The sequence below is a fragment of the Tyto alba genome, unplaced genomic scaffold (genome assembly GCF_018691265.1).
Source record: "Tyto alba isolate M040663 unplaced genomic scaffold, T.alba_DEE_v4.0 Super-Scaffold_1, whole genome shotgun sequence".
NCBI classification, from domain to species: Eukaryota; Metazoa; Chordata; class Aves; order Strigiformes; family Tytonidae; genus Tyto; species Tyto alba.
This window is the reverse complement of record NW_024881261.1, coordinates 14844352-14857619: the sequence shown is the minus strand read 5'-3', so window position 1 is coordinate 14857619 and position 13268 is coordinate 14844352. Positions and strand designations below refer to the sequence as shown.

Genomic DNA, 13268 nt, shown 5'->3' with positions numbered 1-13268 from the left:
GTCCCAGCTAACGGCGGGGGGGGCAGCAGCGGGCTCAGGGCCAGCACCCGCCCCGGGCTGGCACCCCAGGGCTGCCTGAACCAGGCGACACAGCCCCTCCCCGCTCCGTGTGCACCAGCGCCCCGTTCCGCAGCCGTGAGCACCGTCAGCCGGTGCCGCTGTGTGCGGGAGGAGGGAGACCCCACTCCAGACCAGGCTGCCCTTCAGGAGTGCCAGTGACACCAGTGAGCTGAGAAGCTCCTTCGTTTGCGTCCGCAGACAGGATGGCTTTGCCAAGCCTGCCGTGCCTACCCGAAGGCGGAGCAAAGCATTTCAGGGCTGAGCAGTGGGGTTGGGTTGTCAAGCCCTTGAGGATCCAAAAGGATGAAAAGGGATTTTTATGGTTGAGTACCTTAATGCGTCTCTGGATGGAGCTGATGTCAGGGCGTTCATTGCTGCTACTGTCCAGATGCCTAGTTACAGGCGAGAAGGCAAATACACGGTGTGAAAAGCCTTTCAGAACCAGATGCTGTGGGATGGGGGCTCAGGGGAGGGAGGCTGGTCTGGAGGGGAAGGTTGGTCTCGTGGGCAGAGCCCAGGCCTGAGTCAAAACTCCGGCAGCAGTGCCGCTAACCCAACCCCAAGGTTTCGTCAGAGCCGCTCGTTAGCTGTCGCTAGGCTGGGGAGAGGCAGCAGGAAAGTTGTCACCGTTTGAACACTCACTTGTATAGTTCGGCCAAGAAGATGTCCAGACTCTGCAGCTCTTCAAAAAGGGCTGGAGCACCCAGAAAAGAAAAGGGGAAAAGGTAAATTTAAACTGTTGAAATGAAAAGGGCTGAAAGCACACCCACCATCCTGCCCGCTCCCCTCGCGTGGCGGTGGAGGGACACTGCATCACGGAGCACAGGGACTCACTGCCTCTGGGCAGGGAGCGGGCTCCACCCTGCTCCCTGCCACCCCCAGGGCTTTGGGCTTGCTTTCTGGTCACCCCTTTTGTTTTTGAGGCCGAACCTACACAACCCTCACCAAAACATTCCAACCAGCCACGGGGCAACTTGCATAACCCCCAGACCTATTTACACACCAAAGGGCAAACCTGGGAGAAAAGCAGTAGCGCTGGAGGATGAGAAACACACAGCACTTTGGCAGCAGAGCAGCAGAGGGAGCGGGAGGAAGGAGGAAGAAGCGGCTGGTGAGCAGGGACTCCCTGCAGATGGGAGAGCAGTCATGGCTCAGGCATTACAGGGTGTCCTGTCAGATACTTTTTACCAAAGAATCTATAGCTCCATACAGGCAGAGGGAGAGGAGTTTTGGGGGCAGGGTTATGGGTGTGGAACAACTCAACCCCACCCAGCTGCAGCTTCTCCCCTGGCCAAGTCAGCGCTTGGCTGATCGCAGGCCAGCAGCCTGGGAAAGAGCACAGGAAAGGCCTGGAATGCCGTGGCCAGCCCACAGTGAGCTGTCCCCAACACCCAGACCCAGGGAACAAGGGCTGAAAGGATAAGCAGCAAGCCAGGGTGATCTCTCCCCTGCACCCCTATGCCCTGGCAATCTCAGGGGTGCAGCGCCAGGCAAACAAGAGCAAAGCCTGGCCTGGGGTTTGCCCGGCTGCTGACCACTTTTGTCTGTCCAGACATGCAGCTCCTGCGCCAGCTCGGGGATCACCAGGAAGGTCCTCCAGCCCTGGCGCTTCTTGGATTTGAGGATGTCTCCAAAGATATGGTCTCCAATGTACAAGATATCCTTCCCTTTGGCCCCCAGCAGGTCACAGACTGTGTCCGAGGAGCCTGCAAGAAGAATGGCATGGTTCAGAACAGGGAGCCAAAAGGAAACGCGTGGCTCATTTCAGAGGGCCGAAGTTAGGGACAGAGCAGGTGCATCTTCCTCCCAGAAACCTCCGCTGCTAAACGCAGCACCCCTGCTTGGCCACGGCAACGCGGGGCACTGCCCACCCACCTGGGAGTTCACCTAGGGGCAGCTTTGCCCATGCACACCCCCGCATGAATGGCAGCAGCAGAGGGACCATACTGCCTCCCACCCCACGGGAGAGTAATGGAGCCCTGAGCGTCACAGACCGCCCCGGAGATCCGCCAGCCGCCCTTCCCGGGCTTAGAGGACCCTCCAAGTGTGGTCACACTGGTAGCAGCACCGTAAGTACAGCTGGGAACGCTGCGCTGGGCCAGCTGAAGCTCTCCTTCCACCACAAGCCCTGCCGTGGCATTTCCCAAACCCTCCCTGGCAGGTAGAAAAAAGGGCATTTGAGGAGGAACAGGTCCATTTCTTCCCTGCACTGGGCAGCAGTGATGACAGAGAGCTTCTGGTGCAGAGGGCAGAGGGCACAGCACAACGCACTTTGTGAAACACAACCCTGCCTGGTGCAAGTCCTCTCACACCCGGAGTGGCTGAAGGCCACGAGGGCACATCAAAGCCACTCCGCAGGACAAGAAGGGTTCTTGCCTCACCTCCTGAGTACACGATGCCGTGCTGCAGTGGGCCAGTGTAGGTACCAATCTTCAGCTTCCCAGTCACCTGTGGAAGGAGACACTGTGTTAGTACAGTACAGCTGATGGTCTGGATCTTTTCTGTCCTACCCATACTTCACTCTTGGTCTCTCTCTCTCACTCCCGGGCAGCCTAGAGGTGGCTTTCCAGATTCTTTCCTATTGCCACCCGCAGTACGTTAGGGAAGCCAGCAAAGCCTCGAGCTCTGCCCTGCCCCAGGTGACGGGGTTGCTCGGGAAGCACTAAGAGGAGAAGCCAGCCCACCATCTCTAGGGCAGGTCCTGCCTGTTGTCACTAGGAAACGTCACACGGGAGGTGCACGAGCCCTTCCAGCCGTAGAGGTACCCTCCATAGCCACTCACCGTGTCCACCTGCCGCAGCACGGTGCCTTCCCCAAAGAAAAGGGGTTTTCGTGCATCCACCAGGATCAGGTCGAAGTAGGATTGCCATGGCCGATGGGCACTCCCAGGCTGCAAAGGCAAACCCAAACCCCAGAATCAGGCACAACACAATCAACCACAGGGAATTTAACCGGAGTGTCACTGGCCACAGCCACAACCTCGTGACACTGCTGGTCCATCAGAATCCCCAAGCTCGATGCTGAGCTGCCAGCCCCACCTCCTAAAGCCCTCCCCTTCTGCGGCGAGCCCACCCCAACCCAGCAAGGGCTGAGGATGCGCTGTGAGACAGGAGAACTGCACTGAACACCCGTGTCGCAGCACAGCTGCCACGTGAAGAGATGCTGTAAATGACACTGCTGCCACTATTTCTGAAGGTGACACCCTGCGTGGATCCAGACACATGTAACTTCAACGGCTTCAGCCTTACAAGGCCATGCTGGTACATTTGCTAAGAGTGGGAAAATGCCTGGATTCCACAGAGCATGGCTTTAAATCACGACCCTGCCTGAAGGACGCTGGGCATTCATGAGCCCTTTCTGCTCCACACTTCCACTCTTCCTGAGATCAAGACCACAGCAAGGAGTTTTTTGAGCTATCAGTTGTGGTGATTCTCCATGTTCTGAAAACTTCTCCCTTGGCCAACTTCTACCTTTAGAGCAGAGTGCGAAAACACATCTTTTGAGCATTAGATAGCCTCCCGCTGGGAGACTGAGAAAGGAGTATAAATTCAGCTCATAAGCCTCTCTCCAGAAGTTGCAGGGCTGAGTTTTGACCTCAGAAAACCAGAAAAAGCATGACTAAATCTTTTGGAGTTACCATAGTCAAGGCACAATCAGCTGTTTTATAAAACTCTTTCCTTTCCATCAAAGTTTTTTTAACAACATCTGAAACATTGTGCAAGACTTCTAAGAAACCTGGCTGCAAAATGCCACAGTTAAAATGTGTTATCACTAAAATAATGTTATCATTAACACAGATTATTGTTTGAGACCAGATGATGCCTCTTTTCTCTTTGTTATATTGTATTTGCTTTGATCCCATTCAAATAGGACACAAAACAGCAAGCGTATTTTAACCAGATTAAAGCAACTAATCCCATGCAGCCGATGAAGCAGGATTAAAATGCTTTCCAGCTACACAGATAATTAGGCACATCAGTTTCTATTGGAACCGCGGTGTAGAAATCACATACCTTTGGTCCGTGTGGAAAGTCAAACAAGTAAGTCATAATTTTCTGAAAGACAGAAAGTATTCAAAGATGCGTTTTTAAACATACATTTGTGGCATACTTTTCCGCTTTTATCTTTTCAGGTTACAGAACTTTATTTTCAGGATTTACACAGAAGTCAGCATAAGATTTGGCAACAAAATGAAGGGATGGAATTTAAAATGACAGGAATTAAACTGGTAATTTTTATAATCAAAGAACACACCTGCCTCAGAAATCTGCACACTGCTTCAAGCATATCTTGCAATGCTTTAAAATGACATATAGATCTTTGGATTAGCAGTGTTGCAACATCCTGACATTTACCTGGAGTTGAAGTAACCATGCTTATTCCTACAGCCCAGCAGACAGCCCTTTCTGGCTCTTAGACCTCCCCAGGACCATGGCTTTGGTGACCTGTCTGTATTCAGACTATCTCACTTGAAAGAGAAGTTTTGCATTTTAAAGGCTGATGAAATTTAAAATGAGTATTACTTTCTCTTTCAGTCTTTTAATCGCTGAGGAACTGAGTGAGGCACAGAGGGACTTAAGCCAGGCCCATACTAGGTCAGTAGCAGAACCAGGACTACAAAAGATGACTCAAGACCTAAACTGCATTTGCCACTAAACCATCCTACACCTAGCTTAGAAAACACCCGATTCTCCACCAGATGCTGTCCTACCAAAATCCATACAAACAAATGGCTGGCTTTTGCTTATTCCATTATATACCAACACAACAATTCAAGCAGCACTTACGTCGGTGTATTTATAGTCACTGTTTGTGACAAGAAACACCTTCCCAACTTCATTCATGCGGCTGAGCAGCAGTGGCAGCTTCCCCTGAAAGCCAAGGGACATACGAGTCACACACAAAAGTTCCAGAGATTCATCAAGGGCAAAACACTCTCAACTATGATCCCACCAGACAAAACAAAGCAAGTCAAACCGTGGAGCAAGCAAACTCACGTGTTTTGCATTGGCCAGAGCCAGGAAAGCTGCTGGTCTGTCCACATAACACCCCTCCAGAGCACAGCCCAGGGGAAGAAGGCGAGGAGGAAGGGCTCAGCAGGGCTGCAGTGCCTTTGCCAACCACAGTGCCAGGCACCCTGTGCTGCTCCCACCGATCTGCTCCGTGCCAGGCATGCTGGGGTAGCTCCTCCAGCTCCAAGTCCATTCCCGAAATGGGCCCAGAGGCAGGTGAAATCTGAGCTCACACGAGCCACAAGTTGGAACGCATTATAATTCCAACCTCAAATTAGGGAGAATTTATTCCTGGGGCTATTTTTATTGAATCATAAATCTCAGTCCATTGCCAGAGTAGCTGATTACCTCAGCAAACAGTTTCTTAAGAATTCTGCAGGCATGTAACTAGAAACAAGGTTAACTGCTTTAAAGTAATGCTCTACCACAGAGCTCATCTCTAAAGAGCTAATTATACTGTAAGTGGTCCAGAGGGGCCTTGCACACTATAAGGAGGGTAGCAATAAGGGAACCACTAGAGCTTACTCAATTAGACGTGCTAAACAGACATTTTGGGGCTATCAAGAGAGACTGCACATTGGTGAGTCTTTCAGGACCTTTCCCTCAGTCCCTCATCGTTAAACACATGTAACTTTTTTGTTGGATGGCTAAGGAACACTTCTGTCTAAAAAGATGCTCATCTGTTGCTTTTTAAAAAGAAGTCTGCTTGGGCAGAGAAAACGTGGGCAGGGAACGCTGCTGCGTTCACCACCAAAAGAAAGAACATGAGCCTTGCTAGCATATTCACCTGTGTCCCGTGATAACAGTTCCTCTGGCTTTTATATTTTACGTAAAAAACATGCACGTGAATACGAAATCACGTGGATCACTGGCTCAGAATAAAGGCTGCGTCCGAACTTTCCACTTTGTCTTTGGTTATGACAATAGAAATCACAGCGTTATCTGTTTTGTGATTTAGTAAAGCAAATCAGCATGTTTATTTCTTGCCTGCTTACTCGGTACAGAATGTCACGTAGCACAAGTAAAGTAACTTCACACTTACATCTTTCACCACATACTTTTCCAGGTTCTCAAGGGTCTTTTCCTTAAGAGATCCCTGAAATAGAAACAACAGAACCCAGTGAGGTAATGGAAACTTATGATGTAAGAGACATCAAAGTAATGCCAACTTTCACACTTTAAAATGCTGTGAAAGTACAAACCAGGGCGAATCTGAACCAGTGACTCTAGAGATGAGAGGCTTTGAGTAGCAGGGACCATCACAAACTCTGTGATCCATCGATTCCCTCACCATGGTAAATAATCCACTTCAACAGCATTTTAACCCTTTCAGAAGGGAATACAATAGAAACAAACAAAAAATAGATTTGCCATACCAAACAAGACAGTCAACGACCTGTCTCCAACACTGACCATAATGCTTTACTTAAAGGCCAACTCCAACATGTATCACACAACACTGCATAAGGAAAGAAAAATAGATTCCTGACTTCTGCACGGCTAAAAGGACCACCACAGGTACAACAGTGAGTAGAGTTCTCCTGTGATGGTTCTCCATCCCACCCCAACAGACCTCTTGAATGAGGAAGAACAAGAAAATCAGATCTTTAACTAGATATTAATGCTCACAAAATTATATTCTAAATTTGTGCACAAGTGTGTGAAAACAATAAACTGCCTTTCCTCTCTAAATAGAGAAGGGTTGATGTATTTCTGTTTAATGCAGGTACTTTTCAGACAACATAAGATAGTACCGATGTAAACTATTTACAGTAAAATGCTGTTTTAATAATTAGGACAATGTATAAGTTATGGACTGTAAGTGCAAATAGCCTCATGGCATCACATTCTAAAACCCGTGAATTACAGTACAGAAATGGAATCTGGGCACGATAAAAAGGAACAGGAAGCCAAGACAGATATGTTCCAGTACTAGGAGGGCAGTCAAGATCTTGACTTACATACAACTGCAATTTATTATTTGCTCACTAGGCGGCAAAGCAGGGCTCTTGCCCAAAAGTGGAATAACACATCTTAACTCATGAGTTACAAACCAGCCCCTCTAACTCAGTTACAACTACAGACATCCCAAGGAGTTCTCGCAATCACCTTGTAATGAACCCAGTCAACAGCATCTCTGACATCCTGGAACATACTCCTGAAGGACATGAAGAGGTCTCCATCTTTAAACCCCGTTTCACAGCTGTGAGAAGAACAGAGACTGTAGCGGCCGGTTGCGGCAGGTAAGAAACACGTCAAGGAGGGAGACAGTTCAAAATGTTGTTTGGAGCTTGTGTTTTCATCTTACCATAATGGTTTCTCATTTACTACCTTACCATGGCTCAGACTTGAAAGAAGGCTACAACCAGAGTTTAACAGGATCTGCATGTTACCCAAGGTGTTTCAAATTTTAGGATGGGAGTTCCTAAATACAGGCCTGTGCCTCCATAGCACTACTACAGCTTTCTGTGACTGCAACTTTTATTTCTCCCCCACAGTATTACAAGAAGGAAATAAACCTAGGACTGTGCAGTTTGCAACATTTTATGAAAGATGAATGATACTGAGAAAGTAAGCAGAGTGCTGCTCTTTCTCCCTCTTTCCAACACTAAAGAAGGGGGTGCCATGGAAATCAACTAAATGTAATACTCACTGCTGAGAGGTGGAACTACTTCTGTGTTGAACAGCTGGAGTTAACATGAGAAATTTCCTCTAGAAGATACTATGGAGGTATCTTTGAGACACCCATGAGAGTTTGCACCAGAAGAAATCAAGGAGGATTAAACCGAGCTGTATTTACTATGAGAGCAATCATCACCCCTGTCCTGAGAGAGGATACTTCATCTGATGGGTTGTCAGCATAAACAATCCCTCTGCTCCCAAGTAAAATCCCATTAAACTTTTGCCTTCAACTCACATATACGCAAAGGCGACCCCATGCTCACATGAGTCAGCAGCACAGCAGCATCACATTTGCCAGTTCAAACCACAGCTTGTTTCTACGCTTATACCTATTTGAAAGCTAGGTAAATACTCATGCTGCACAAGCAGCCTTTTACACCACACTGTGCCTGAGCATTTCACCTTTAAATGAACAAAATGCTCAATTATGACACGACGGACTTGTGGTAACTGGCTGAGGAAGTTTTAGCCATTCATTTACCAGTTCAAACACAGCTCCAATGGACACAGGTTCAAAATGAGCTTTCTGGTGCTTGTAATCACCTTGTAATAAGTGTGTGGTCTTAGAAGGTGGCCCAAATACCAGTGTCAGTCAGTATGGTGGTACTGATATACCCTGTGAAGGAAACCCTCATAACCAGTCTCTGCTGTATGCACAGATTATCTTGTCACCACTAAATTCTCTTAATGTCAAAAGAATAGGAGGCTTGAACTTTCCCCACTGAAACCACTTGAGGAGCCTCCACTGGTATTAAGAAAAGCTTCCTCTGTGCTGTACTGCTCTTTATAATAACAACCTTGCTGTACCATCAATCAGCACCTTCAACTGAAGGGAATACATACCTAGTGTACCGGTCACAGTTAGTAAAGAAATCCACTAAGCAAGCCAATAGGTAGGTCTCTGCAGAGAAACAAAGCAAGATTTTAAAACGAGGATAACATCCAGTTAACTTTAGGTCCTGTGCCCAAAAGAAGAAAGTTCATGTAAAAAAACAGTAAACAAGTAAGTAGACTACAACATTAGCAAAGCTTTACTGGCTTCAAAGGCACATGAACAGGCCTGTGTTGGCTCACATTAGACTCACCTGGTAGATTGAATAACGTGTTCAGAATGTAAAACCTATCTGTGTCATCTCTCTGGATAAATTTGTTTGGATATTGATCCCGTGTTTCAGGCCTGAGAATAGATAAGGTGGAAAAGAATGAAACCACAAAAAACAATGAGGATGAAATGCACTGACCTGCAAAATGTAGCTGTAGTGGGGTCCATTAACTAGCGCCTGTTGTGCTTTAATCAACACCCAGCTTTCCCACGTGCACTAGTGGAGCAAGAACAAAACTGCATCCACTGGCGTTCCCTTCACGGCGGTGGCTCCGGCAGAGCTGGGCACAAAGCCCTCACTGCTGAGTAAGCAAACTGAGCAGAGCCCACACAGGGAAACAGAGTGGTCAAGAGTCCACAACTTGACCTTAAGCCCCATGCCGCCGGCTATGAGGATGCCTTAAATCATCGGCACTTTCATTGTTTGCTTATCTTAAACTTTCCCCCACTTTCCATGTGTTGCTTTGCACTCCCCGAGCAGCTTTCAGCAGGGGAGTGCAGGGCTGTGCTGCGGGAGGCTTGCCTGGGGCCCTCTGCAATTAATCAGCAGGGTGGCAATGACTAAAGTCATTTAATTATTCTGGTTTCCTTCATTTCTGGAGCTTCTAAAGATCACCTCTAACTCAAAAAGGAACTTCAGTGCACATATAAGGGCTTTTTCTAAATTTTGGCTTCCTGATGCAAGGACTTACAGGCCTGCAATGACAAGGCTTGTGACCTTGGGGGCCCTGAGCTGGCCTGCGCTTGCCCTCCATCCATCCACCCTTGCAGCAGGGATACAAAGGGATTTGCTGGGACACATCAGGCAGGTAGCACTGTGGTCCCCTCTGCCTTCCAAAGCGCCTTCTCTGGGGCAAGAGAAACGCAAGCAGCCAGGGAAGGCTGCAAGAAATGGCACACGATGCCTCACTTCTGACACCCTGAAAGGTCAGAAACACAAAGGGGTAGAGCAAGCTTGTTCCTTCCCCAAGGCAGTTCAGGCCCTCACACTTTCTTAGCAATGGCTGTGGAGTGAACAGTCCCATGGGGCACAGGTCCTCTCTGTTCCCAGCAGCCCTCATACAATGGCTTTGTCTTAACTGGCAAGCTGCTGATGTTAAACTGTGACAGGACAGGTGAAGAGACCTTGGATTATCCCACCAACCCCTTTCCACAACACAGTTTCTATCTATTCCCAGCACACTACATATGTGCCTGTGCTGACACAGACCTTTCCTCTGTAAACACCCTGTTTATAGAGGGCTGTTGCTGCGGCTGGGCCCCTCAATGCATTCCCAGTCAATCCTGGAGATGTAGGAACACCAATACAGCATCTGCTGTTAGTGCAGTCCCTGTGACTCCTTATACAATGACTGCCCCGAGGATCAGTGACACAAAAGAACGTATTAAGTCAAAAAGAACAGCCAAGAGTCAGCACTCACCCTCTGAGGAAATTAAAGCCATGTGCACACACTAGAAGGTTCCCATAGGCATCAACTTTCAACAGGTTTCCATAGTGGGTATCAAACACCAGGCCTCTGTTAAGAAAGCGATTTAAGATATGAAGAAGTGAGCATATTAAGCGGTGACCATTTTAATAGCAGTTTTTTCCAAATCAGCTCTAGAACAGCTTGCTCACTTGGTGTGGGGCATCAGAACAGAGTTGCTGTTGTGCAGATGGGGTCCCTACTGTCCCTTTTACCCGGCAGCAGGTGAGTAACAAGAGCCCTGCAATGCCAGGTGAAAGGAACAGCTGATCTGCTCTCCATAGACTTGAAAATGGAACCATTTAACCTGGTAGAGGCTTAGCTATGCATGTACCAGGGAAGACATAGGCCTCTTCCACAGGGTCACGAATCTGACACCCGTGTTTGTGGTTCCCTGACAGCCCTGCTGGGCTGCAAGGAAGAGTGAGGTGTGAGAAAGGAATTTCTCCCCTCTTTTTCATCGCTCTGTCACAGACAGATCCAGATGGGGCATGTAACTACTGCACAAAATGCTTTGGAAATTCCCAGTTCCAACTCCAGCAAAACTCTGTCTCACTTATCTAGTAGCTTGTCCCTTCCCTGGGATGAAGACAGTGGATTTAATGGAGTCTTCATCATGGGTTTGTGAAGGGCTGCTGTCCTGTTACGGGCACAGGCACACCCAGCAAGAGTCTCAGTGTAAAACATGCTGAGAGGAGGGAAGGAAGGAGGCTGCCAGACTGAAAACTGGAACAAGTCAACGGACCCTCTGGCCTACTCTTTTGTAAAGAAGCTCCAAAGCAGTCAAACAAGCAAAATCCAGCAAAGGCACAAGTGGAAACAACTTAAAGGCACGGAGTTATATCAAAAGCCTTGTTTAAAACAAGCAATGTCCTTTTTACCTCTGCTACCAAAAGACAAAATGTAGGAATTCAGTAACACTGCACCATTAATTTTGCTTTTGGCATTTGATTCATCTAGACACGTGAACTGCACTGGTCCCACTTTTATTGTTGTTTACTGTCAGCTTCATTTTCAGGATGTCTTGTGCACCAGGACACAAATTCATTAAAGCAAAATGTTCTGAGACATTCTCGCAGCCTCATGGACGGTAATGGCTCCTTCTCCCCTTGATTTTGATTTAACTCCCAATCCAATTGTGTCTCTGCTGTCTTTGCTTTGACAGGTTATTTTTGGACCATGTTTTCAGCAGGCCTCTTTTCTTGCACACTCCCTCTTTGCTGGCATAGGTTCATGTGTGCAAGGGCCCTCCACATACTGGAGCGGTATGCTCCCTTCCCCATGATCTGTGGTCAGCCACAGGCTTCACAGGCACAACTCTGAAAACCTGGCCTCACATGTTGCCTATGAACTTTACAGAACAAATATTCAAGGCCTCAAACAGGCTGGGTTGGTATCTGTTAGTCATTTACCTGGTAGGGAATGCAGGATCATACACAAAATTGAGCAGCTCATGAGGGTATCCAATGGAAACTAATCTTTCTACGGTCAGGTCAAATCCAAGAGATTCGTATTCAGGGGATTTATACACTGTACCAAGATGAGATTTCAGTTAGAAAATTTGAAAACAGCTAGGGGGTTAAACAAGAAGGCAGTTAAAAGTAATGTACCCATTCGCCCTCCTCCCTCCTCCACATCACACATTCCCTCTTCGCTCCTGTCCTTCACTGCCTTGGGTCCCCCAGCCTGAAGCCACAGTGGAATTAGCTCATGCTCCAGGACTGCAGCTGAGCGGAGCCGCAGTTCAGGTTTCAGCAGCAGAGTGCACCAGATGAAATACCCATCAGTCTATCACAGCTCTCTGCATCAGAAAAAAATGTATTTCAAACTGCATCTCCTCTCCCTGCAGTCCCGTTAGGCAGATGCATGAACGCTCCCTGTTCCACCTGCTCCGATCAGGTTTTGGTTTGCTATGTTTTCACAAAGCTGATGAAGAAACCAATAAATTTTCGGAACACATGTATTCATGGTTACAAAGCCTGAAATTCATCACTGCTGTGCTTCTGTTACTGCTCTGGATACAATCCCAAAGCTTAGTATTGTCTACAGATTTCATCTCAGGGGAATTTATGTTTGCGGCAGACTGAGCTTGAAGGTAGAGCTGTCAAGTTAATATACGATTTGTTTGTTAATAATACCATATGGTACTGTAAAAATCTGTTAGCTATTACCCTTGTGCATAAAAATGCTACTCTTTTAAGCAAGCTTACTGTTCTCACATTTCAGAGGAGCTGCTCATCTGTGACACACACCTTAGCTCAATGTGAAAGAAATGTACTTGTTCAACCAAGTCATTCCTACCATCAGGCTCTTCTTCTTCCTCTAAATGACCCTCCCATGTACTGGAAATGTTACAGCTTAATCAGATCATTAAATTAACATTTAAAAGGAAATCACTTGTATTTCTATGACAGATGGAAATTATTGTGTTTCTCTGATGGTGTGTTTACATTTTCTGCATGTTGCTGTCTTAAACTGGTTGTAAAATGTAAGAAGGTCAAATACAACCCTTGACTGCAATGAAGGTTACCATGGGTTCAGTGGGCCCGACTGCCTCAAACACTTGAATATTTCAAATTTAGCTGAGTAAAATATAAAAACATGCAAGTTACACAGTAAGCTCATTAGAAGACAAAGTGCTTTTCCTGAGAGAGATCTAGCACATCTGTGGGCCTCACAAGATATATTAATACACATCGTCTATACTGTCCAGGTAATCACCACCATATATATACTGTGGAATACAGAAGCTCAATCTGAGAAGATAAAACAAATAATATAAAATACTACAAAAATACTAAAAAGGCAAGGACTATAGAAGAACTGAGGCGGCCAAGACTCAGATCACAGTAACTGTGACAGAGGGCTCCCAAGTCTCTTAATAATCTAAAATTAACAGAATCCTAGGAGTTAATTTTCCCCATTAAACTAACACCATTAAAAACA

The 13268-nt window shown here is 47.1% G+C and overlaps 1 protein-coding gene across 4 annotated transcripts in view; it reads right to left on the bottom strand.

Annotated features, from left to right (window-relative positions):
- The window catches only part of NT5C2 (5'-nucleotidase, cytosolic II), a 62556-nt gene that overhangs the window by 2296 nt on the left and 46992 nt on the right, over positions 1 to 13268 (bottom strand). For all 4 annotated transcript variants that reach the window (XM_042789597.1, XM_042789587.1, XM_032988686.2 and 1 more), the window contains 13 exons: positions 11735 to 11852; positions 10278 to 10373; positions 8840 to 8931; positions 8598 to 8655; positions 7182 to 7275; positions 6115 to 6168; positions 4848 to 4931; positions 4074 to 4115; positions 2843 to 2950; positions 2442 to 2508; positions 1596 to 1766; positions 703 to 754; positions 392 to 452 (listed from right to left, as the gene is read on the bottom strand). In XM_042789597.1, coding sequence (XP_042645531.1) covers positions 392 to 452; positions 703 to 754; positions 1596 to 1766; positions 2442 to 2508; positions 2843 to 2950; positions 4074 to 4115; positions 4848 to 4931; positions 6115 to 6168; positions 7182 to 7275; positions 8598 to 8655; positions 8840 to 8931; positions 10278 to 10373; positions 11735 to 11852 — 1097 coding nt within the window. The remainder of the gene's footprint in view (positions 1 to 391; positions 453 to 702; positions 755 to 1595; positions 1767 to 2441; positions 2509 to 2842; positions 2951 to 4073; positions 4116 to 4847; positions 4932 to 6114; positions 6169 to 7181; positions 7276 to 8597; positions 8656 to 8839; positions 8932 to 10277; positions 10374 to 11734; positions 11853 to 13268) is intronic.